The sequence below is a fragment of the Saccopteryx bilineata genome, chromosome 3 (assembly GCF_036850765.1).
Source record: "Saccopteryx bilineata isolate mSacBil1 chromosome 3, mSacBil1_pri_phased_curated, whole genome shotgun sequence".
Lineage (NCBI taxonomy): Eukaryota > Metazoa > Chordata > Mammalia > Chiroptera > Emballonuridae > Saccopteryx > Saccopteryx bilineata.
Window position 1 is genome coordinate 310,954,924 of NC_089492.1, and position 26,965 is coordinate 310,981,888.

General features: G+C 44.7%; 1 protein-coding gene across 1 annotated transcript; it reads left to right on the top strand.

Moving 5' to 3' along the window:
* The first annotated feature begins 895 nt into the window (after positions 1–895).
* Positions 896–21,778, top strand: SULT2A1 (sulfotransferase family 2A member 1). Its single transcript, XM_066271670.1, has 6 exons — positions 896–1,163; positions 2,533–2,741; positions 5,267–5,393; positions 13,605–13,699; positions 16,160–16,340; positions 21,368–21,778. The coding sequence occupies exons 1-6, from the start codon at positions 1,028–1,030 to the stop codon at positions 21,478–21,480; spliced, it is 861 nt and encodes a 286-aa protein (XP_066127767.1). The 5' UTR covers positions 896–1,027; the 3' UTR covers positions 21,481–21,778.
* Positions 21,779–26,965: the final 5,187 nt, after the last annotated feature.

The window sequence follows — 26,965 nt, forward strand, 5'->3', positions numbered from 1 at the left end:
AGACAGAGAGAGGGCTAGATAGGGACAGACAGACAGGAGTAGAGAGAGATGAGAAGCATCAATCATCAGTTTTGTTGCGACACCTTAGTTGTTCATTGATTGCTTTCTCATATGTGCCTTGACCACAGGCCTTCAGCAGACTGAGTAACCCCTTGCTCAAGCCAGCGACCTTGGGTCCAAGCTGGTGAGCTTTGCTCAAACCAGATGAGCCCACACTCAAGCTGCCGACCTCAGGGTCTCAAACCTGGGTCCTTCCACATCCCAGTCCGATGCTCTATCCACTGCGCCACTGCCTGGTCAGGCTAACTATTGGATTTTATGCTCTCATATCCCCTTCCAGTTCCACTCAAATTTGAAATAACAATTTAAATATTACCTCCTTTCGGAACTTCACCTGTCTCCCAAACTTTCATGAGGTGCCCCTCCCATGTGTTTTTATAGGTCCCTTCACTGTCACCCTCATGGCACTTAATATGCTGTTAGATGATGACTGGTTTCTTCTCTTTCTCTCTCAAAAGCCAAGAGGAGCCTGAGGGGACACAATGACTCAATACAATGTAGTGTCCTGGATGGACTCCTGGGACAGAAAAATGACATTAGGTATAAACTAGGGGATTCTGAATAAAGTATAAATCATGAGAATTCTCTATATTAGTTTGGCAATTTCTCTCTATATCTAAAACTGTCCTAAAAATCAAGCTTATTAAAAATATTTTTAATTTGCTCACATTTCTACATCCTTGGGCTTGTTGTTGAATTCCTAGTTCCCTCCCATGAATCCAAACTCAGATTACCCCATAATGTTCTTGAATGCCTTTCCAGTTGCTCAATATCATCAACCTTGTGATCACCTGTGAGTTACAATACCTACGCCTCTTTATTATCAGCAGGCAAATTCTTCAACAAACCAGGGGAGATTAATGATTGTTTTATCTTTGCTATAAATGGTGATCTCTTGGCAGCTACTACAGCTTCTAACTGTGGCGACAGCTGAAACTCTAACACCAGGTACAAAGAGCTCATCGTCATGTCCGACGGTTTTATGTGGTTTGAGGGGATACCTTTCCCTGTGGTGGATTACACACCCGAACACCTGAGAGCAGTGCGGGAGAGTTTTGTGTTTAAGGATGAAGACGTCTTAACAGTGTCTTTCCCCAAATCAGGTAAGGACGCCGATCAGCGCCTGAGACGAACTGGGGCTGTGTTCCTCATCCGTTCATTAGACAAAGGAGGGCTTTCTCTTTGCCAGCCAGTGCTTTGGGGGGATGAATCTGTGGCCTCATATCAATTACAGTCAGGGAAAAGGGTTTAGCCAGGCAGTTACACACTAAGGTGAGTGTTCAGAGGGGGTAATAGAAGGCACTGGGGAACCCGTAGCAGAGAATCCATCGCCAGATTCAGGCGCTTGTGTGGAGAAGTGGAGGGCAGTGACCAGTGAAGTCCTTAGAGAAGAAATAGAACAAACTAATAATTATGTGAGAGGATGGATCTGTTAATTAGCTTAACTGTCGTAATCATTTCACAATGTATACACACACCAAATAGTCATGTTGTACACTTTAAATATGTACAATTTTGATGTGTCAGTTATATGTGAATGAACCTGGGAACAGGGGATGAATAAAACACAACTATCGAGCCCAGAAAGAAAAAGTAGAAGAAATAACACCCACACTGAGATGAAAAGAAGGAACATGAAATTATTCAGTGAAGAGGGATTATTCAGGAAGGGTCTCAGCATGAACAATGGGCGGGAACTGAGAAAGCCTGGCAGGTTCAAGGGGCCAAGAGGGTGTGGGTGAGGCCCCTGGGAGTAGAAGGGACTGCAGGTTGAGCAAGGACTGAGGCTGAAGGCATTGGAAGAGGCCTGGTAGTGAAAAGTCAAAGGCAATGGGAACAGATTAAAAAGATTTAGGCAAAAAAAAAAAAAAAAAAAAAAAAAGATTTAGGCAAATAGCCAAAAGGTGGAAGCAACCTGAATGTCCATTGGCAGATGAATGGATAACCCAAATGGGCTTTATACTATAATGGAATATTATCTAGTCTTAAAAAGGAACAGAACCGCTCCCCCACCCCCCACCCGCCCCCCTCCCGGCGACGGGGGGGGGGCCGCGCGGTGCCGGGGGCGGGGCGGACTGTCCCCAGTTAAAAAATAAAAATAAAAAAGGAACAGACACTACAACATGGCTAACTGAGCGCATTATGCAGTGCACTAAGCCAGTCACAGAAGGAGAAATACTGTATGATCCACTTAACTGAGCTATCCTGAGTAATCAAGCCCTAAAAGAGAAAGCAGGGTGGAGGCGGCCAGGGACTGGAGGGAGGCGAGACAGACCCGTTGTTTAACAGGTACAGGGTGTCAGCTTTGCCAGATGAAAGAGTTTGCACAACCATGTGAATGGTTACAACACTACTGGCCTGTACACTGGGAAATGGTTAAGAAGTTACAATTTATGTTGTATTTTATCACAATATTGTTAAAAATCAGACTGAAAAAAAATGAGTGAGCATCCTCTTTTCTTCTTCATCCAGGAACAAACTGGTTGATTGAGATGCTCTGCCTGATTTACTCCAAAGGGGACCCCACGTGGGTCCAGTCCGTGCCCATCTGGGAACGCTCACCCTGGTTGGAGAACACGCACGGATACAACACCCTGAAGGACAAGGACGGCCCACGCCTCATCACCTCCCATCTCCCCATCCACCTCTTCCCCAAGTCTGTCTTCAAGTCCAAGACCAAGGTCAGTGCGCAATGGTCAAGATATGTTTGAGGAAAGCTTTTCCAACTTAAACATGCCTGCAGAGACGGATTCAACGGCGGGCACACCAGGCATGTGCTCGCCCTGGGCCCTGACCTCTGAAGGGCCCTGCAAAACCCCTACTTGACACTTTTTTCTAATGAGAGGGGCACAATATTTTCTTCTGCACTCAGGGCCTCAACCAACCTTAATCCACCTCTGCCTGGGACTCACCTGGAGACAGTCTCATTCAGTAGGTCTGTGGAGGGGTAGGCACTGAGATTCTGCATTGGGTGATGTCACAGCCACACTTGGGGACAAGGATGTAAACTTTCCAGTTTATACTGGTCAGATGTAAACCAAAGGCAAAGCACAATGCCAGAATCTTAGAAAACCACGTTTTAAATCCAAGCAGAATATATCACTGTGTTACATGCTAGAGAACCTCATTTTGTTGCTCTAAAAAAAAATAACTAACCAGTCTTTATAGAAATAAATGCTGTCTGCCATGTGGGGAGAAGTAGCAGATATAAAATCAGCCATTTAGGAAGCAGAAATTTCATAAATGAAGTCCAAATCCAGGGTGATTGCTGGGGCATCGTGACTGGTTTTACTAACTGCTATGTCTTTCTATGGCCCTCTGATCTTAGACACACGAATCTCTCCTGGGGATAACAGATGATCACCAGAGGGTTCATGGAATTCCAGGCTCTCGCATATCTCAGATGATCTGTAGAAACACAATTGCCTGAAAGGTGCTAATTGGTTTGTGATTTTAAAAAACGTTTTATGGCCCTTGCCTGTTGGCTCAGTGGATAGAGCATCGGCCTGGCATGTGGATTTCCAGGGTTTAATCCCTGGTCAGGACACATGTGAGAAGCAACCATCTGCTTCTCTTCCTCTTTCTCTCTTCTTTCTCTCTCTCTTCCCCTCTCGCAGTCAGTGGCTTGATTGGTTTGAACATCACCCCAGGCACTGAGGATAACTTGGTTAATTTGAGCATCAGCCCCAGACAGCAGTTGCCGGGTGGATCCCAGTTGGGGCACATGCAGGAATCTGTCTCTCTATCTCCCCTCCTCTCACTTAAAAAAAAAAAAAATGTTTTATGCTTAAATTAGATTGCAAGGCTTAGAATAATACTCTTCTCTTGGAAATTTCACAATGTGTCACAGCACAATGAAGGTTTTTAATTTTAATTTTCAATTATGATTGGCCTTCATTATTCTATTAGTTTCAGGTGTGCAGCATAGTGGTTAGACATTTGTAAAATTTATGAAGTTACATCCCAATAAGTCACCATACATAGTTATTACCCATCTGGCACCATACATAGTTATTACAATATTATTGACTATACTCTGTATGCTGTACTTCATATCCCCGAAGAAACCCAAAACACTAATTTAAAAAGACATATATACCCTTACATCATTGCAGCATTATTCACAATAGCCAAGGTGTGGAAGCAGCCCAGGTGACCTTCAATAGACGATTGGATAAAGAAAATGAAAAACTTTCTTTTTAACCCATCACTTCTCAAGCTTATTTATAACACATCAATTATAAATTGTGGTAAGCATATTCACATTGTGAGTTCTCAGTGTTTGTTAGATCCCCGCATAGGGAAACTGAGGGTTAGTGAGAGCTGGGGTCTGGAATCATGGCACAAAGAAAATCGGTGCCGAATCCAGGGTACAACTCCGATATTCAAATGCCGAGCTCTTGCCTGACCTGTGGTGGTGCAGTGGATAAAGCGTTGACCTGGAGATGCTGAGGTCGCCAGTTCGAAACTCTGGGCTTGCCTGGTCAAGGCACATATGGGAGTTGATGCTTCCAGCTCCTCCCCCGCTTCTGTCTCTCCTCTGTCTCTCCCTTTCCTCTCTAAAATGAATAATAAAAAAAAAAATGCCAAGCTCTTGCACATGTGTGTGTCTGTGTGTGCACCAATCTGGAGTATTATCTTGTGGGATCTTTACACAACTGGGTAGCTACCGTCCAGATCCAGATTTAGAATATTTACCCCCAAAAAATTCCCTCATGGACCTCCCCAGTCAATGCTCCCCACAGAGGTGACCACACCACTGACTTCTAACTCCATAGATTAGTTTTGCTTGTTCTTGACTGTCATAGAAATAGATTCACCATACAAATGCCTGCTGTGTATCTGTGAATACAGCATAGTTTATTAGTCCCTCCTTCTGTTAGTAATCTTCAAACGACAGTACATAAACATAATACTGCGGAGCTTTTAAAACCTTCCGGTTGCTTCCTATTGTGAATAGGCTATGGTGTCCCAGAAGGAAGGAACAATGCTCTCCTCTTCCATTGTTATATGCTTAGCATTACCCCAGTGATTGGTCCATGGGAACTTTAAAATGTTTATTTGATTAATAAATGCAACAATTAACTTATTAAAAGAATCCATTGGTATTTAATAGGTATTTTCTAAAAATTGGCTTTTTTTTCTCCCATTTTTATGAAGATGAGACAGGACAGGAAACTTTCATTATCCCATTTTTCTCTTAAAGGTGATTTATCTCATCCGAAATCCCAGAGATATTCTTGTGTCTGGTTATTTTTTCTGGATCATTTCCAATTTTGTTAAGAAACCAGAGTCACTGGAGCAATATTTCGAATGGTTCATCCAAGGCAACGGTGAGTGAATGCGAAGGAGGGCGGCTGGGCCTTGTCAGAGGCTTCCTGCCTTCCTTGGACCTCCCTGACACCCGCCGGGTCTCTGCAGCTCACTAACCTGAGGGTGCAAGGCTCCATCCCCACTGCAACCCTAAGCTTCTAATCCCACAGAATCTCACGGTCACAGAACCCCAGCCAGCCTTCCAGATCGCACACCACGCTGGCTTTCCAACACTGACTTTCCAACACTGACACAGACACTCGGGTTTCTTTTCCTCTACTCTTCTAATTTTTAAAGGTCAGCCTTTTTTATTTTTAAAATGAGATGAGGGGAGATAGAGAGACAGACTCCCACATATACCTCAACTGTGATCTACCCGGCAACCCCTGTCTAGGGTCGATGCACGACCAACCAAACTATCTTCAGGGCCTGAGGCTGACACTCAGCCCAACAGAGCCACTGGCTGCAGGAGGGGAAGAGAGAGAAAAGGGGGAGAGGCAGGGGGAGAGAAACAGATAGTGGCTTCTCCTGTATGCCCTGACCAGGGACCAAACCCAGGACATCTACATGCTGAGCTGATGCTCTATCCATTGAGCCAACCCACCAGGGCAAAAGTCAGCTTTTTACTGGCCTCCTGTACAACTCAATCCTGACTTTCCCCCATGTTTTAGATGCATCCTTGTAGAACTCCCTATACCCTCTTATCTCATCAGTCTCAAAAAATATACACATCTTGCCTGACCAGGCAGTGGTGCAGTGGATAGAGCGGCAGACTGGGATGCCGAGGACCCAGGTTCGAGACCCCGAGGTTGCCAGCTTGAGCACGGGCTCATCTGGTTTGAGCAAAAGCTCACCAGCTTGGACCCAAGGTCACTGGCTCAAGCAAGGGGTTACTCGGTCTGCTGAAGGCCCGCAGTCAAGGCACATATGAGAAAGCAATCAATGAACAACTAAGTTGTTGCAATGCACAACGAAAAACTAACTAGAGATTGATCATCTCTCTCCATTTCTGTCCGTCTGTCCCTGTCTATCCCTCTCTCTGTCTCTGTAAAAGAAAAATTTAAAAAAATTACACATTTTTATCTTTTTTCAGTATGCAGAGTTTTTAGGCTTCCTCGAGTACTTGAACTTAGCCAATTTTCCCCAAAACTCTATAATGAGTCCCATAGTTTAGCTTGATGTGGCTTCCTAGCTTCAGAACGGTTTCTCTAAAACCCACAAACACGTGTCCTGGACAGAGCCATAGATTCCTCTCGTTCAATATGTTCAAAACCGACCTCATTGTCTTCCCACCCTAAATGGCTCCTACTGCAGATTTTTTTTTTTTTTTTTTTTTTACAGAGGCAGAGATAGACAGGGACAGACAGACAGGAATGGAGAGAGATGAGAAGCATCAATCATTAATTTCTCGTTGAGCATTGCAACTTCTTAGTTGTTCATTGATTGCTTTCTCATATGTGCCTTGACTGTGGGTCTTCAGCAGACCAAGTAACCCCTTGCTGGAGCCAGCGACCTTGGGTCCAAGCTGGTGAGCTTTTTGCTCAAACCAGATGAGCCCGCGCTCAAGCTGGCGACCTTGGGGTCTCGAACCTGGATCCTTCCGCATCCCAGTCCAACGCTCTATCTACTGCGCCACCACCTGGTCAGGCTGCAGATTTTTTCTGATTAAATAAATAGGACCACCCCTCACCCAAGGTCTGATGTTCCCACTTATCATCTTCTTCCCGTCCCAGCTCCCCATACCCCTCGCTGCTTGCCTTGGTCTCAAACCCAATGATTCATGCCTTCATTCTGGCCTCTGCTAAAATGCCTTTATATTGAATATTTAGAGAAATCTTTCTTTTCAGCACTGAATAGATAGCGTCCCTCCCTGTGTTATAGTGTTATCTTTTCACCCCTTAGCACTCCTCACCAGTGAGTATGTATTCTAATTATTTGCTCATTCCAGCCCTGGCTGGTTGACTCAACAGTAGGGCGTCAGCCGGATGGGTGGATATACCAGGTTCGATTCCTAGTCAGGGCACAAAGGAGAAAGCGACCATCTGCTTCTCCACGCCTCTCACCTTCTCTCTCTCTCTCCCTCTTTATCTCCCTCTCTCCTTCCCTCCCCTCACCTCCCCTCTCCTCCCACAGCCACACTTCAAATGGTTTGAACAGTATGGCCCCGGGTGCTGAGGATGGCTCCATGGCCTCCTCCTCAGGCGCTGAAATGGCTCACTTCTGAGCAACAGAGCAGCAGCCCCAGATGGGCAGGGCATCGCCCCCTAGTGGGTTTGCCAGTGAATCCCAGTCAGGGCACGTGCAGGAGTCTGTCTCTGCCTCTCTTCCTCTCACCTAATAAAAAATAAAAATAGCTCTGGCCAGTTGGCTCAGCAGTAGAGTGTCAACCGGAGTGTGGAAGTCCTGGGTTCGATTTCTGGCCAAGACATGCAGGAGACGTGCCCATCTGCTTCTCCACTCTTCCCCCTCTCCTTTCTCTCTATCTCTTCCTCTCCTGCAGCCAAGGCTCCATTGGAGCAAAGTTGGCCTGGGCACTGAGGATGGCTCCATGGCCTCCACCTTAGGCACTAGAATGGCTCCAGTTGCAATGGAGTAATGGCCCAGATGGGCAGAGCATCACCCCCTTGTGAGCATGCCAGATGGATCTCAGTCAGGTGCATGCAGGAATCTGTCTCCCTGCTTCTCATTCCATAAAAAAAAAAAAAGTAATAATTATTATTATTATTTGCTCATTTCACGAGTCTCCCACATGACCTCGTTGACTCACTCGCTTTTGATCCCAGGCCCTACAGTGGTGTGTGCTGCATAGTAAGCAGCTAATAAACCTTCATCAAATATGAGTATTTCTGTATTATCCCTTCCATTGGCGCTTCATTAGCCAGAGTCACTGTTACATCCCACCTAGGTTAACGTAACAGACTCAGCGGTGTTCTAGCCTGCGTGCCCTGTGCCCTGTGCCCTTCTAAGCTGTGTGGCAATCATCTGTTACCTGTGGACAAGTACACAGTCCCAGAGTTGTTTGCCCTCAGGGTAAAGTTCAGTCTTCAAAGCCCACCGTCATGTTTCTTATTGAGCTGATGCTGGCTGAACGCTTCAGCCCTCGTTCCCACATCACTCCTCGTTACTCTTTCAGGAAAAAAAAAAAAAGGCAACGATGAGAGCCCGTAGTGGAAGCCCAGATGTGAAGACACCCCCCCCCCCAAAAGTGGTGCTATATTTGATCTTGCTATTTGGTGTAGAAAGTAGTCCAAATTGTGCATCAACCGTCACCAGGAACCAGGACAGTCCAATCAATAGTGGGCAACAAAGGCATATCCTGAAAACCTGGTCACTCTCACAGTATCTTGCTTCTTTGTGCCTTAAAACTCACACACCAGTCTGTCTTATGAAGTCAACACCAAAATCTTTATTGTTATCAATGAATACCAATATCCTGAGTTGTCTACCATCCTGTAGGAGGTCTATCCAAGCCCTTGGGAATTTAAGGCTCCAGAAATACTGTCCTTAAACCCAGGTAGCCGGACTCCCTGACCTGGACCCTGGTCTTAGAACAGGCTCTGAATTATATATGACAAAGCCTTAAGAGTCACTGCTCTGGATACATTTCCTCCTGGGCAGAGTAAGGGGTCTATGGGCTCCTACAGCTTACAGCCTTTTCATCACCCATGCTCTGGCAAATTTGAACCCAAGAATCCCCTGTGCAAAAGACCCCAAGCTACTTTATACACCAAGCATGCTTTAATGGCCTACGAGGTCCCACCTCTAGGGCAGCCTGGACCAGCAGCACTGCTGGGTTAGGCTCAGCCAAAGGGCGAATCAAATGGAATGATGTGCCTGACCAGGTGGTGGTGCAGTGGATAGTGTCGACCAGGGACACTGAAGACTCAAGTTCAAAACCCTGAGGTCGCCAGCTTGAGCATGGGGTTGCTGGCTTGAGTGTGGGATCATAGACATGACCCCATGGTCTCTGGCTTGAGCCCGAAGGTTGTTGGCTTGAAGCCCAAGGTCACTGGCTTGAGCAAGGGGTCACTGGCTGGGCTGGAGCCACTCCAGTCAAAGCACATATGAGAAAGCAGTCAATGAACAACTACGGTGCCACAACAAAGAACTGATGCTTCTCATCTCTCTTCCTTCCTGTCTGTCTGCCCTTATCTCTCTCTTGCAAAAAGAAATAAATAAATAAAGGAATGATTGCTGTTTGCAAGCATCCCTGAAGCTGTTCATTTGTGATCAAATGCTTCCCCCAACATTTTATAAGTTCAAAGTCAAAGGGCTATTAGGAATAATGCCTCTCTGGTGCACATGTGCATAACCTTCTTTCTGGTTCATAAACCTAGGCGTAGAACTGCTAAGGCATAGCAAATATGAATTTTCAACTTTAAAAGAGAATAAACCATTTCCCATAGTGATTGTATCAGTTTATATTCCCACAATGTAGGCATTAATGTAGGCATTTATCATAAATTTCCCACAAATAACACCTGAGAGCCCCTGTTACACCGTATCCTCAGTGACACTGGTTATTGTCAGTATTTTATGATTTTTTTTATTTTATTTATTCATTTTTAGAGAGGAGAGAGAAAGGGAGAGTGAGAGACACAGAGAGAGAGAAGGGGGTAGGAGCTGGAAGCATCAACTACCATATGTGCCTTGACAGGAAAGCCCAGGGATTCGAACCAGCGACCTCAGCATTTCCAGGTCGACGCTTTATTCACTGCGCCACCACCGATCAGGCTTTATGATTTTTACTGTAGTAATTTTACAAAATAATTAGTGGAGAAATGACATGTATCACTTAGTTTATTTCTTCATGTATAGGCATGCCTCTTTGTTTATTCCTTCTCTTGCTTAAAGCTTTTCAAATGTCTTAAATGATCTTCCATGATTTTTTTATGGAAAGCAACCCTTTTTTGAATGTATTTCATTTCTCCTTAGATTAATGACATCTTTTTTTTTTTTTTTTTTGTATTTTTCTGAAGTTGGAAACGGGAAGGCATTCAGACAGACTCCCGCATGCGCCTGACCGGAATCCACCCGGCATGCCCACCAGGGGGTGATGCTCTGCCCATCTGGGGCGCTGTTCTGTTGCAACCAGAGCCATTTTAGCACCTGAGGTGGAGACCATGGAGCCACCCTCAGCGCTCGGGCCAACTTTGCTCCAATGGAGCCTTGGCTGCGGGAGGGGAAGAGAGAGACAGAGAGGAATGAGAGGGGGAGGGGTGGAGAAGCAGATAGGCGCTTCTCCTGTGTGCCCTGGCTGGGAATCGAACCCGGGACTCCTGCATGCCAGGCTGACACTCTACCACTGAGCCAACCGTCCAGGGCCCTAATGACATCTTTATGTTACATTTTCCAGTTGTCTGTGCCTGATTTTGAGGAATGTAATCGATTTTGAATGTTGATTGTGGATTTGCCAATATGAATTAATTCTCTTCTTAATTCTGTTTCCCTGTAGGTTCTCTTTGATTTTCCAGGAAGTATGAATATAACTTTTGAGTAATGACTATAATCTTAACTTCAAATAGGTATATATTGTCTTTATTTTTTTTCTCTTATCTCTTTGGCCAGGGCTCTGAGACAATACCGAATAGCAGTTCAGCCTGTAGTTTATAATCCTTTCAATTTGCTCTTGTATTCAGGTTGCTAATATTTTGTCAAAGATTTCTGCATCTATATCCATCAGGGATATTGGTCTGTCATTTTCTCTCCTTATAGTGTCCTTATCTGGCTTTAGGATCAAGGTAATGCTGGCTTCATAAAATGAGCTTGGGAGTGTTGCCTCCACTTCAGATTTTCCTTTTGACATTTGAGAAGGCTTGGCATTAATTCTTTTTTTGGGGGGGGGGATTTTTCTGAAGTTAGAAGTGGGGAGGCAGTCAGACAGACTTCTGCATGTGCCTGACCAGGATCTACCCAGCATGCCCACCAGGGGGCAATGTTCTGCCCATCTGGGTTGTTGCTCCGTTGCAACCAGAGCCATCCTAGTGCCTGAGGCAGAGGCCATAAAGCCCTCCTCAACACCTGGACCAACTTTGCTCCAATAGAGCCTTGGCTGCGAGAGGGGAAGATAAAGATAGAGAGGAAGGAGAGGGGGAAGGGTGGAGAAGCAGATGGGTGCTTCTCTTGTGTGCTCTGACCAGGAATTGAACCCAGGACTTCCACATGCTGGGCTGATGCTCTACTGTTGAACCAACTGCCCAGGGCCGCATTAATTCTTTTTAAAATTTTTTTCACTTTATTTATTTATTTATAAGTGAAAGGAGGGGAGACAGTGAAACAGATCCCCCTGGACCCCAACCAGGGTCCACCTGGCAACCCCTTTTGGGGCCAATGTTTACAACCGAGCTATTTTTAGTTCCTGAGGCAAGGCTCTACAGAGCCATTCTCAGAGCTCAGGCCAAAGCACTCGATTCAATCAAGCCATGGCTATGGGAGGGGAAGAGAGAGAAGGAAAAGGGGGAGGGTGGGTGAAGCAGATGGTCACCTCTCCTGACCGGGAATCAAACCCAGGAATTCCACATGCCAGTTCAATGCTCTACCATTGAGCCAGCCAGCCAGGGCCAGCATTAATTCTTTCTTTAATATTTCATAGAATTGACCAGGAAACTACCTGATTCTGGGCTTTTCTTTGTTGGGAAATTTTGATTACTAATCCAGCCTCCTTACTTGTTATTGCACTCTTTCTGATTTTCTTTTTCTTCATGATTCAGTCTTGGTAGGTTGTGTGACAAATTTCTAGGTATTTATTCATTTCCACTAGGTGTGTAATTGTTCATAATGGTCTCTTACAATCTCTTGTATTTCTGTGGCATCTGTTGTAATGGCTCCTCTTCCATTTCTTTTATTTATTTGAGTCTTCTCTATTCTTTTCTTAGTCTAGCTAAAAGTTTGTCTATTTTGTTTATTTAAAACAAACCAGCTCTTATTTTTGTTAATCTATTCTAATGTTTTCTGGTCTATTTTCTTCTCCTCTGGTCTTTGTTATTTCCTCCCTTCTGCTAACATTGGCCTTAGTTAGTTCTTCTCTTTCTAGTTCCATGAAGTGTAAGGTTAGGTTGTTTATTTGATATCTTCCTTTTTCTTCATGTAGAAGTGTATCACTCCAAACTTCTCTCTTAGAACTGCTTTTGCTGCCTCTCATAAGTTTTGATATATCGTGCTTCCAGCTGTTTGTTTCAAGAGTTTTTCAATTTCCCTTCTGATTTTTTCTTTGACACACTGGATCCTTTCCCCTGGATTCACTTTATTTGTTCCTGAAGTATAACTTAAACTGGTTTTCTTGTGACAAAAGTTGTAAATTTCCTCAGCATTTTGCCTGAAACCATCTTTATTTTGTGCTCATTTTTGCATGCTAGATTAACTGAACAGGATTCTCAGTTGATAATTGCCCACTTGACTTTGGGGTCAAGAAGGGCTTGGATGTGGTAGAAAACCTTTTAGAATTATGAAAGTCTTAAGAAATGGAAGATGGAGTGAGAAGATTTACCTCCCAAGAAGAAAATATTAACTATAGGAAATGACAAATTTCAGGTAGATGTGCCTGAGAATTACTGGCATTGATGAAATCTCAGGTTGAAGAACCACACCTGGCCTCACAGAGAATTACTACAGAGAAATCTTCACCCAGTCTCTAAGAAAGCTGCAGTGGAAAAAAAAAGGAAAGAAAATCTTAAACCAGAGAAAATGCAGATAATTTCCAAAGGCATCATAATTACAATACCAACAATGAAAGCAAGAAGATAGATAAATATTTTCAAGGGCAATGAGAGTGACCTAACAACCAAAAATTCTAAATATGAACAGATTGGGCGCAGCAAGAATATCAGTCCCCAGGTGAACATACAATACAATGTAGAGATAGCACATATAAAATTGTACACCTGAAACCTGTATAATTTTATTAACCTATATCATCCCAATAAGTTCAATTAAAAAAAAAGAATACCATTCCTTCAGCCACATGGTTCTCTGAAGAGATCTCCCTGGAGACCCTTGAAAGCTAGGTATATAACCTGCTCTAAATGAACCCTGCTCATATGAGGTAAATGCCTGGTGTTGGGTAATAATTTTCCATCTCTACACTCACTCAAGCATTCAGCAAATAGTTATGAGAGTTGTAAATGTGCCAGACATTGTGTGATCTGGTGTGCCCACAAGAGTGGATATAATAGATGGGTCCATACTTTCACAGATTCTGTAATCCACCTGCTCTTTCTGCCTCCCCCATGCAGTGGCATTTGGATCATGGTTTGACCACACTCGTGGCTGGATGTCCATGAGGGAGAAGGAGAACTTCTTGATAGTGAGTTATGAAGAGCTAAAACAGGTAATTTTTCTTCTTGTGGTGAGCTCCTTGTCTCATCACCATCTTTACGCCCTCTAATTTCCATCCGTTCCTCTGTGTCTGTCGTCCACCTTCTCTTGTCAAAGTGTGGCCTAGTGAAGGGTCATCAGGTGTGAAAGAAGCTCCCTGGTCCTCATTAGTCCTCTCTGGTTGGCCCCCCGGCTCCACGCTCTATTTCTTTATGTGTTCTCCTTTGTTTCATTTGCTATCCTAGGGGCTCTGTTTGTGTGTGGAGACAGAATACAGTGGCTTATAATCACACTGGCAGCTGGTTCGAAAATTTCTAGGGGTGGACACACGATGCTGCTGATAACCTCGTGGTGGGAGGGACTGAGAAACACCCGGCTCTCTCTCTTTCCTTCCTTCCTTCCTTCCTTCCTTCCTTCCTTCCTTCCTTCCTTCCTTCCTTCCTTCCTTCCTTCTTTCTTTCTTTCTTTCTTTCTTTCTTCTTTTCCTTCATCAATTTGGGACTGGGTAGAAGCAAGTTTGATTCTGAAGATGTGTCCATCTGTCTGGAAACCCAAACTGATTGATGGAAGGAAAAAGAGCTCATGAAATCAATCTGTGTAATTATTTTGACATGCCAAGTATTGGGCAGGACAAGCTGTCAGATGAAGCTCAAAGCCCTTAAGGGTGATTGAGCCATTAAAAGACCTTTACCTATTGGTGGGATCTTGGAAAAAAGAAAAAAACCCCATAAACACAAGGCCTGACTGTTGGTGGCACTGTGGGCAGAGCATTGACCTGGATGCTGAGGACCCAAGTTTGAAATCCCGAGGTCGCCAGCTTGAGCAAAGGGTCACCAGCTTGAGCATGGGATTATAGACGTGACCCCTTGGTTGCTAGCTTGAGCCCAAAGGTTACTGGCTTGAAGCCCAAGGTCACTGGCTTGAGCAAGGGGTCACTGGCTCAGTTGAAGCCCCCAGGTCAAGGCACATATGAGAAAGCAATCAATGAACAACTAAGGAGCCACAACTAAGAGTTGATCTTTCTCATCTCTCTCCCTTCCTGCCTCTCTCTCTCTCTTACTAAAAGGAGGAAAGAGAGAGAGAGAGAGAGAGAAAGAGTGAGAAAGAGAGAAAGAGAGAGAGAGAGAGAGAGAGAGAAAGAAAGAAAGAAAGAAAGAAAGAAAGAAAGAAAGAAAGAAAGAAAGAAAATAGGCTTTATTTTTTATCTGACAGATGTCATTCCCATCATCTTCTTCTGGTTTCTTCTGTCCAATCCTCTGTGATTTACACATGAATTTTATTTTGACCCAAAAGCCTCTTGTAACACATTTAGCATCCTCAAGAACATGCTTTCATACCCTCCTGGAATTATGCTTTCAAGTCACAATTTGAACTTTTATTGTATTAATTTCTTTGTTGTGCATGTTCTTGTTAGATCATGTTGGCTCATGAAATAAAGCAAATTTTTACTTTAAAAAATTTTATGTATTGATTTGAGGAGGGAGCATTGATTTGTTGTTCCAGTTATTTATGCATTCATTGGTTGATTCCTGTATGTACCCTGACCAGGGATCGAACCCACAACCTTGGTGTATCAGGTCGACGGTCTAACCAACTGAGCTACCTGGTCAAGGCAAGAAAATATTTAAAACACTGTAGCTCTAAGAGGAAGGTCAATGATTCAAAGCAAACTGTTTCTGGTTATAAAATTCATTTTTAAATAATCTTCCAGTAACATGTGCCAGGTTTTAATTATTAAAATAACATATAAGAAGATATTGTAAAACTCTACATGGTTAGTTATAGAAAACTGTATGATTTGATGGCATGGCCAGAATTTGAAATCAATCCCTTAAAGATTTGTCAAGTTCTCCCTAAACTTCTCCACGCTTAATCCTTATCATAATTATCTAGAAGCCTTTTCTAAGTCTCATTAGAAAATCCAGGCCTGCCTTGGCTGGTAGCACAGTAGATAGAACGTCGTTCTCTGGTGCCAAGTTTGCCGGTTTGATCCAAAGGGTGCAGGCTTGACCCTCAGGTCACCAGTTCAAGCCCTGGTCAGGGCACATATGAGAAGCAATCAATGGGTGTATGACTAAGTGGAAAAACGTGTTGATGCTTCTCTCTTTCTCTTTTCCTTCCTCTCTTTTGTATCAATGGGGAGAAAAGAGGGAAGGGAAGGGAAGGGAAGGGAAGGGAAGGGAAGGGAAGGGAAGGGAAGGGAAGGGAAGGGAAACCCAGGCTCTATATTTCATTGTTAAGGTGTCTAGAATTCAGCTGCGCTGTGAAATTCCTGTTGACTCCATCTTTTACATATTTGTGCTCTTTCTTTCTACCTTCTTCCCCCGGTCACATCCAGCTCGACACCTCATTTCAGTGCAGTTCCTCTCTTCCTCTCCTTCCTCCTCCGCTCCCAATCCTGCAATTTCCTCCTCATTTTCCTTTTTATATTCTTTCTCTCTCATATCCTTTCTTTCGCTTCTTCGTCTTCCAGGACACACGAAGCACTGTACAGAAGATCTGCAGATTCCTGAGCAAGAAATTAGAACCAGAAGAACTGAACTCCCTCCTCAAATATAGCTCCTTCCAGGTCATGAAAGAAAACAAGATGTCCAATTATACTCTCTTGCGTGGTTGGCTTTTGGATGGGGAGAGTGGATCACTAATGAGAAAAGGTAAAAGAAAGCAGTCCTCCTTCACGAATGTGTCAGAACAAGAGGACATTCTGTGCTTGCAGTAGGGCACTAGCAGGTGGGACTAGGGAGTGTGTTTGAACTTATCAACTGCTCATCACCCAGAGGACTTGTCACACACTCCTCTCAGGGGGTCTCTGTTCAGGGCACCGAAGTGGGCTGCAGGCACTTGGAGAAAGTTGACTAGACTGGAGTGGTCATCTGACTTAGGCAAGTCATTCAGATTCTCTCTCCTCCAAATTGGGCACAGGGGTACCAATTCTACAAGTGGTGACCAGGTAAATTTGCACACCTGCCAACCTGCCGGCTATGACTGACCTCGGAAGTGAGGACATGAGTGGGATGGTCATGCTGGTGCTACCCCATTGCTTATTTAGCATAGAGAACTTCCTGAACAAAGAAATGTGTGAACAATGACTCACCTGGAAAAGGAGAAAGGAGAGACTTTTCACTTAGCTAAGAGCCTGTCTTGCTATCAGACAATGTGGTGAATAATTAATCGTGGCCGCCATGTCTTTGGACTAAAGATGAATAAAGAGTGTCCACTGCATGGAATAGGAGAAGCCCATTATCCCAGACACCCTGGAGTTCAAGCACATCCAGGATGATCCACGGAACAATGGAATTAAACAATTCAAATAGGTGAGGGCTGCCACCCAGCGCAGAATGGGTAGGAGCCACCACCCTAGTGAGGCCAGGTGGTCAGAGCATCAAGACAAAGAAGCTAATTCTTGATCTTTAAATTCTAGAGGGTTACTAGATTTATCGTGATCACATGACAAGGTATATAAATGTCAAATCGCTGTGTTGTACACCTGAAACGGATGTAATATTGTATGCTAACTATACTTTAATAAAATAATATTTTTTTAAATTTTATTTATTCATTTTTAGAGAGGAGAGAGAGAGGGAGAGAGAGAGACAGAGAGGAAGAGAGAGGAGAGAGATACAGAGAGAGAGAAGGGGGGAGGAGCAGGAAGCATCAACTCCCATATGTGCCTTGACCAGGCAAGCCCAGGGTTTCGAACCGGCGACCTCAGCATTTCCAGGTCGACTCTTTATCCACTGCGCCACCACAGGTCAGGCTAAAATAATATTTTTAATCTAATGAAATATAACCTGCCAGGTTTGAATTTGCTTGGGACCCATGATCCCTTTCTTCTTTCTGATTTCTCCCTTTTGGAACAGGACTATGTACTCTACGCCTTTCATACCATTGTATTTTGGAAACAGACAACTTGTTTGGTTTCACAGGTTCACCTGTACAGAGACATTCCCTCTCCTTATGGTTCACATGGGGCAGCCATGTTGAATTCACAAACACTTTGGTACCTCAAGGGCTCATTCTAGCTTACTCAGTCAGGTGTGCTATGGAGGACACATGCACACAAGAGATCAAGTGTAATAAAAACTGTTCTAGGCCCTGGCCTGTTGGCTCAGCAGTAGAGCATCAGCCTGGCGAGTGGAAGTCCCAAGTTCAATTCCTGGTCAGGGCACACAGGAGAAGCAACCATTTGCTTCTCCACCCTTTCCCCTCTTCTTCCTCTCTGTCTTCCTTCCCCTCCCACAGCCAAGGCTCCATTGGAGCAAAGTTGGCCCGAGCACTGAGGGTAGCTCCATGGCCTCCACCTCAGGTGCTAAAATGGCTCTGGTTGCAACAGAGCAACACCCCAGATGGGCAGAGCATCGCCCCCTGGTGGGCATGCTGAGTCGATCCCGGTTGGGCACATGCAGGAGTCTGTCTGTCTGCCTCCCTCCCTCTCACTTCAGAAAATTACAAAAAAACCCCAAAAAACAAAACTGTTCTAGCCCTTGCTGAATAACTCGGCTGGATAACTCAGGTAGTTAGAGCTTCGTCCCCAAACTCAGAGGTTGCCAGTTTGATCCCAGTCAGGGCACATACAAGAATAAATCGATGTTCTAGTCTCTCTCTCTCTCTCTCTCCTTTCCTCTTTCTCTAAAATCAATAAATAAAATTTTTTAAAAAAAAATAAAAATTGTTGCCCTGACCGGTTGGCTTGGTGGTAGAGCGTTGGCCTGGCGTGCAGAAGTCCCGGGTTCGATTCCCGGCCAGGGCACACAGGAGAGGCGCCCATCTGCTTCTCCACCCCTCCCCCTCTCCTTCCTCTCTGTCTCTCTCTTCCCCTCCCGCAGCAGAGGCTCCATTGGAGCAAAAGATGGCCCAGGCGCTGGGGATGGCTCCTTGGCCTCTGCCCCAAGCGCTAGAGTGGCTCTGGTCGTGACAGAGCGACGCCCCGGATGAGCAGAGCATCACCCCCTGGTGGGCATGCAGGAGTCTGTCTGACTGCCTCCCCGTTTCCAGCTTCAGAAAAAATAATAATAATAAATAAAAATTGTTTTAAGCCTGACCAGGTAGTGGTGCAGTGGATAGAGCGTCGGACTGGGATGCGGAAGGACCCAGGTTCGAGACCCCGAGGTCGCCAGCTTCAGCGTGGGCTCATCTGGCTTGAGCAAAGAGCTCACCAGCTTAGACCCAACGTCGCTGGCTCCAGCAGGGGGTTACTCGGTCTGCTGAAGACCCGCGGTCAAGGCACATATGAGAAAGCAATCAATGAACAACTAAGAAGTTGCAACGCGCAACGAGAAACTGATGATTGATGCTTCTCACATCTCTCCGTTCCTGTCTGTCTATCCCTGTCTATCTCTGCCTCTGTAAAAAAAAAAAAAAAATTGTTTTAATAATGAAGAGGATGAGCATGAGGGTGACAGCAGATATTTCCAGGGCACCAATTAGACATTCGGCTATATGATTTCTATGCAAATAAGTTAACTGCTCACAAAAATTAGGGGATCAGGGAACGTGCAGATACTACAATACTTTCAGCCTTTTGTATAGTGCATTTTCACCAATGAAATAAAAGATGGTTTTGCATCTCATTTGCATAATCAAACCTTTTTTTTGACTTGTCATTTGCTTTTCTGATGTTCCTGTTTAATAAAAAAATCAAATGCTTCTTTTTTTATCGTTTCATATTTATTTTGAAATATCCCCTAATTTTTGTGAGCAGTATATATGTGTACTACTAATTTATATTTTTCTTTTGTACATTAATTTAATCAATGTATTCCTTTAGTTAATATATTAATTATACTGAAATATTAATTTATATAGTATATAAAATAATAATATAGGCCTGACCTGTGGTAGTGCAGTGGATAAAGCGTCGACCTGGAAATGCTGAGGTTGCCGGTTTGAAACCCTGGGCTTGCCTGGTCAAGGCACATATAGGAGTTGATGCTTCCTGCTCCTCCCCCTTCTCTCTCTCTGTCTCTCTGTCTCCTGTCTCTCCTTTCTAAAATGAATAAATAAAATAAAATAAAATAATAATATAATCACAAATTAAGAATATGGCTTCCGGTTTCAAAAACTTTCTCTTCTGGCCCTGGCCAGTTGGTTCAGTGGTAGAGCGTCGGCCTGGCGTGCGGAAGTCCTGGGTTTGATTCCCGGCCAGGGCACACAGGAGAGGCGCCCATCTGCTTCTCCACCCCTCTCCCTCTCCTTCCTCTCTGTCTCTCTCTTCCCCTCCCGCAGACGAGGCTTCATTGGAGCAAAAGATGGCCCAGGCGCTGGGGATGGCTCCTTGGCCTCTGCCCCAGGCGCTGGAGTGGCTCTGGTCGCAACAGAGCGACGCCCCGGAGGGGCAGAGCGTCGCCCCCTGGTGGGCGTGCCGGGTGGATCCCGGTCGGGCGCATGCGGGAGTCTGTCTGACTGCCTCCCCGTTTCCAGCTTCGGAAAAATACAAAAAAAACCCAAACTTTCTCTTCAAACCCACACCCATCACTTTCTGTCCACCCTCCCCGCCTCGGGCCTCTTTCTCCTCGTGGTAAGGTGGAGACAGGAACAGCACGGTCCTGACTCTTGCAGTCATCCTTTCAAGAAATGTTTGAGGACATGCTGTGTGTCTATGACTCCGAACACTAAGTCTCTGGCAACTTAAAATAAAAGTGTGTGGCTTTCTAAAACAGATATTGGAGATACATGCCATGCAGAGCGCTCACACACAAAGGATCCGTGCAGCGTCGGACGTGAGAAGTGTCAGGAAGTAAAATAAGAAGCAAGGCTGGGGGCTGACAGTTCTAAACTGGGCTGTGAGTGGACAGAACATCCCTGGGAGGATGGCATTGGAGTGAAGACCTGAAGGAAGCCCACGGGCAAGACATGGGTGCGAATATAGTGCTCCAGAGAGAAGGAGTGCGACAGGCAGACAGTCTGAAAAGGCAGACGCCTAGCACGCTGGAGGCAGAACAGTAGACTCAATATGACGGAGCTGAGGAGCAGGTGGTAAGACATGGAGCCAGAGAAATGGCAGGGGACCAAATCACTGAAGCGGCGTGGAAGCCGCGAGCACTTGCACAGAGTGGAACCAGAAGAAGTCCTTGGAGAATCTGAGCAGGAACTGACATGATCTGGAATCACGCCGTCGTGGTTCCCCAGGAATCTAGACGGCTGCCGTGCTGTGGATAACTTAGAAAGGAGGGAGAGCCAAAGCAGAGAGGCTGATTAGAAACCTGATACAGGGCGTGAGCACACCATACGGTGCACAGGGATGTGCTGTAGAATTGGGGAGCTGAAACCTGTATCATTTTGTTAGCCAGTGTCATCCCCAATCAATTCAGTCAAATAAATAAATAGAATCGAACACAATAATCCAGGTGAGAAATCATGTTGGCTTGGTCCAAGGTGGTAGCAACAGAGGTGGGGAGCAGTGGCCGGATTCTAGATGCACGAGAGCGCAGAGCTGCATTGCTGCTGCTGAGGTGTATCCTGCGGTGGGGGGAGGAGAGTCTAGGAAACTGTTTCCCGACGGGCTGAAGTAGAAATGGGTACCATGCAGGCAGCAAACGCCCCCCACTGACCCACTGGTCATTCTGCCATATTGGCTACCATCTCCATGTCAAGTAAACAGAGGAGTAAGTCCAGAAGGAGACATGTTGGGGTCTCAAGACCTGCCCTTACATCTGATCAGAGTCTCTATTTTGTTTGTCAGGCATTTGTGGGGACTGGAAAAATTACTTCACGGTGGCCCAAGCTGAAGCGTTTGATAAAATATTCCAGGAGAAGATGGCAGACCTTCCTCAAAAGTTGTTCCCCTGGGAATAATGTTTAAAGACTTCTAGATCTCGTGGAGATAAATGTTTGTTCTCCTGCCCTTATACATGTGGTGACTGGCGGTAACTGTATAAAACCTGTTGTTTCATCTCGGAGCCTTGAATTATTAAATCTCTGAACTTTGACGGACTTGATGATTAAAAGTTACCAGGGAAACTCTAATTCACTGCCTGGCATCCCAGCTGCTAAAAAACATTTAACACATGAAGAATGATACATAATGTAAGTGTTACCCATCATTATGCCAAATTATTTTTTTGTAAAAATGAGAAATAAAGTTACAGAACTAGTTTAAACTCCTTTTTGATAGGGTTGCAGGTGGGGCTATGACCCCTTCCTCCCTTAAGTAGCTGAAGGGACATTAAAAAACGGGACATTTCACCTGACCTGTGGTGATGCAGGGGATAAAGTGTCGACCTGGAATGCTGAGGTTGCTGGTTCGGAACCCTGCACTTGCCTGGTCAAGGCACATTTGGGAGTTGATGCTTCCTGCTCCTCCCCCCTTCTCTCTCTCTCTCTCACACACACACACACACGCTCTCTCTCACTCACTCTCTCCTCTCTAAAATGAATAAATAAATTTAAAAAATTAAAAAACGGGACATTTCAGATCACCTCCCCCAAGACATCGGGACTGACTCACCTGGGTGTGGGAGGTCTCTAGCTTACTTATGGTTAACCCCCCCCCAAAAGACTACCAGCCTCCACCCTCGAATCCCCTATTTAACCCTACCTGTTAGAGAACCAGGTGCTGACTTCCACCTTAAGAGTCAGCGCAGCAAATGACCCCCTAATAAACTTTTCTTGCCTGAACTCAGGTGTCCTCCTTCAGCCAACTTTACACTTTTCTTTCCATTGCCTGTGTCATCCTAATTTATTATTATAATGACCTTGCAGAATATAATTCCCAACCTCGCATTATTCTCTTACTGTGTGATGCTTGACCATAAACAATATATGGTATTTGTGAAGGCTTTCAAAACTTAGATAAATGTACTCTGGCCAGATGGCTCAGTGGGTTAGAGCATTGTCCTGAAGCACAGACGTTGTGGGTTTGATCCCCAGTCAGGGCACATGCAGGAACAGATTGATGTTTCTGTCTCTCTCTCTTTTGCACTCCCTTCCTCTCTCTCTAAGATCAATAAAATAAACTTTTAAAACTTAGATCAATGACATACTGTATAATGCATTCATTAACAGTTTTACTCAGTATTTTATATTTGGTTTCCATCCATGTTGATTGTATAACTTGTATAGTATATAACATTGGGACATATTTTAGTGACCCATTCCCCTGTGGGTGAATCTGGGTTCCTTTTCTACCAGTTTTTCCCCATTTAAAAACATTGCTTTGGCCTAACCTATGATCAATCCTGGAAAATGTTCAACAGATGAATGGATAAAGCAAATGTGGTCTAGACAACAGCAGAGAATTATGGAACCTTAAAAAAGGAAATTATGTCATTTGTGACATGGATAAAACTGTAAGACAATATGCTAAGTGAAATAAGGCAGACAGAAGGACAAATAAAGCATGGTTTCACTTAGATGAGGAATCTAAAATAGCCAAAATCATAGAAAGAGAGTAAGTGGTAGTTAGCTAGAGGAGGGGCAGTAAGAGTTGCTGTTCAGTGGGTTCAAAGTTCCAGTTATACAAGATGAATGAATCCTAGAGACCCGCTGTAAAATTGTAACCATAGTTAAAGATACTGCATTATGGGTTTAAATTTATTAAGATGGTAGATCTCATATTAAGTGTCAGTGCTCATGTGGAGTCTTTATTTTATTGGATGATTGCACCAAATTTTACTTTAACCATTACATCATTGATGAGCACTTGGGAAGTTTCTAGTTTGAGTTTATAATCCTTAATGTGTCTTTGAATGTGTTTTTTGTGTGTGTCTCTTGGTGACCATTTTTATTGGATATGCGCCCAGGACTGGAGCTGCTGATTCATAAGATGTGTGTTTCAGGATTTAGTCAGTTTTCCAAAGGAGTTGTTTCCAATTTAAATTTCCACCAGCCATGGTTCCAAATCCTTGCCAAATTAGCATTTTCTAGCTGTTTGGTTTTAGCTTTAAATTATACTAATGGAAATAAATCATGTTACCTCTGTGTCTTCTCTCTGCTTTTCTGCTGCTTGAATGTGGAATGTCTCCCCTATCCCACCGGAGGTCCCCAGTCCTGAAGCAGTGGTGTGTTGGTGACCTCTGGTGGCCATAGGGCATCACAACAGGTATGTGGACACCCAGACTCTCCCAGTGCTATGGGTGCCCCTGAATGAACCACATCTTTGATCTGACCCAGCTGTGCCTCCTGCAAGTTGCTTACTGTAACCACAATTTTAAAACTACACTAGTTTAGGGTTATTTCCTGTTAGGCATTTTATTTAAAGGAATTTCAAGTACAGAATCAAACCAGGATTTTAATTTTTTAACCAGGAAAATTACAGGCAGATACTGTATGTATTTATTATAAAAATGATGATCATTAAAAAAGTCTTTCTATCTGTGGCACTTGATGTTTTAGATGGATTTCTGCAAAAGGGACAGCCAGCCTGACTAGGCGGTGGCGCAGTGGATAGGGCGTCGGACTGGGATGTGGAAGGACCCAGGTTTGAGACCCCAGGGTTGCTGGCTTGAGTGAGGGCTCATCTGGCTTGAACAAAAAGCTCACCAGCTTGGACCCAAGGTCACTGGCTCGAGTGGGGGGTTACTTGGTCTGCTGAAGGTCCGCGGTCATGGCACATATGAGAAAGCAATCGATGAACAACTAAGGTGTCGCAATGAAAAACTGATGATTGATGCTTCTCATCTCTGTCCGTTCCTGTCTGTCTCTATCTATCACTCTATCTGACTCTCTGTCCCTGTAAGAAAATTAAAAATATTCCTCAAAAAACTGCAAATAGAACTACCTTATGACCCAGCAATCCCTCTACTGGGTATATACCCCAAAACCTCAGAAACATTGATACGTGAAGACACATGTAGCCCCATGTTCATTGCAGCACTGTTCACAGTGGCCAAGACATGGAAACAACCAAAAAGCCCTTCAATAGAAGACTGGATAAAGAAGATGTGGCACATATACACTATGGAATACTACTCAGCCATAAGAAATGATGACATCAGATCATTTACAGCAAAATGGTGGGATCTTGATAACATTATACGGAGTGAAATAAGTAAATCAGAAAAAAACAAGAACTACATGATTCCATACATTGGTGGAACATAAAAATGAGACTAAGAGACATGGACAAGAGTGTGGTGGTTACCAGGGGTGGGGGGAGGGAGGACATGGGAGGGAGGGAGGGAGAGAGTTAGGGGGAGGGGGAGGGGCACAGAGAACTAGATAGAGGGTGGCGGAGGACAATCTGACTTTGGGCGAGGGGTACGCAACATAATTTAATGACAAAATAACCTAGACATGTTTTCTTTGAATATATGTACCCTGATTTATTAATGTCATCCCATTACCATTAATAAAAATTTATTTTAAAAAAAAAGAAAATTAAAAATAAAAATAAATTAAAAAAAAATTTTTTTAAAAGGGGGCAGCCAGATACAATCTTCAATTTTCTTTTCATAAAATAAAGTCTTGGTGTGGTCTCAGTGATCATAGCAATATATCAGCTCTGAGTCCACTGCTTCTCAGCAGAGGTTTGATTGAGATTTGCGCATTGGAATCCCTTAGGATTCCACACACTAGTGCTCAGGCCCCCTTCCCAGAGACGCTGCTGTCCTGGCGTGGGGTATGAGAATGTTAAAACTCCAGGTGACAAAGTTTGAGAACCACAGATTCTGTGCTGGAAAAGGGGCTAAACTGAGAGGTCCCCACTGTGGGGCGCACCCTGTAGGGACCTGACAGACCCTTACAGACTTGGAGTTTAGGGGAACCAGGCAACTTGTCTGGTGGGATGGAGGGGTCATGGGGACAGATTCCAGGTTAAGACAGGTGAGGTGTCATGTGTCCCACCTTCCCTCTCGCCAGGCTGAGGAGCCGGCTTACCTGGGTCTCAGTTGGTGATTCTGTCCAGCTCAAACAGTGCTCCATCCCCTGCACCACTCAGAGAGTCTGTTTGTCGCTGCTGGAAAATGGGTCACCTCTTCGATTTTCTCCAGTTTCCATCTTTTCATCCTAGAAACAGAGGTCCAGATAAACTAAACTAGAAATTGACCATGCACCTGCCTCTTCCTCCAGCCCCTTGGATAGGGTTGCCTTTTTAGTATCTGTTCCACACTCATTCCTCCTGGATAATGTCTTTGGGTTCTAATATACCCCATGCTGTTCCCTGGGTATTTCTGTGACTTAGAAACCTGTTGAATTCAGACACCCTTCAGGTCCCACCTGGCCCCTCATTTTGGGGCTCTCTGGATTTCCATTTGGCTCCCTTCTCCCCTCTCTCCAATCCTCACAAGGCAAGGACTCTTGTACCTGCACCCGGCCATCTCCACCCAGAGCACCCAGAACGGAATTAGTCTTAGACTTCACCCACTTGTTTTTTTGTTTTTAATTAATTAATTATTTATTCATTTTAGAGGAGAGAGAGAGAGAAGTGAGGGAGGAGCAGAAAGCATCAACTCCCATATGTGCCTTGACCGGGCAAGCCCAGGGTTTCGAACTGGCGACCTCAGCAGTCCAGGTCAACGCTTTATCCACTGCACCACCACAGGTCAAGCTTCACCCACTTGTTATACACCAGAGTCCTTTTCCTACAAACACCCCTGCTGAGTCTAAAAACTTTACTTTCTCCAGAACAAAACACAGATTCACATCTTTACCGTGGATGTCATGGAGACCAATAGATCTACAAGGATCACCATGGAAACCACCAAAGGTGGATCACTGTGGATCATAGGGTTCACTGTAGGTCCCAACAAGATCAACAGTGCTGCCATATGACTGGTGGCACTACAGGTACACAAATCAAGAGAAATCTTGGTCCGGCAATGCCTAGGAAGTCCCAGGACCTCCCCTTTTCCTGAGCAGAGGGAGCAGTCTGGATGCAATCACTGCGGATGGTCAGGGCGCAGCTGGGGCTTGTGAGGAAACGTGAAGTGGAGCTTCCTGAGAGATGGCAGAATTCCGGGCTCAGAAAAGGGGGTGTTGCTGATACTGCCAGGGAAAGAAATGAAACGGGACTGAGCAGCTGAGGAAGAGAGGGGTCCTGTTCACTTAATCCAGTCACTTCCTAGGCAGCCTGTCAGGACTAAAGCAAATTCTCCATTCATTAAAAAATTAATCCAGTTTCCATTCACTGCCGGTCCTCGGGTACCTGGAAGACTCTACTCTCCCTTCCCCCTGTCCAGGGTGTAAATCTGAATCTTATCTCCATCTCCTGCCCCCACAACATCCCCAGGGACTCCCCACCTAGACTTCTCTTGGAATAACAGAAAATTCCTTCCTGCCCCACCTACAATGTCAGGGTTGAGGTATCAGGTTTGTGTGTGCATCCATTCCTACCAGGGGCTGT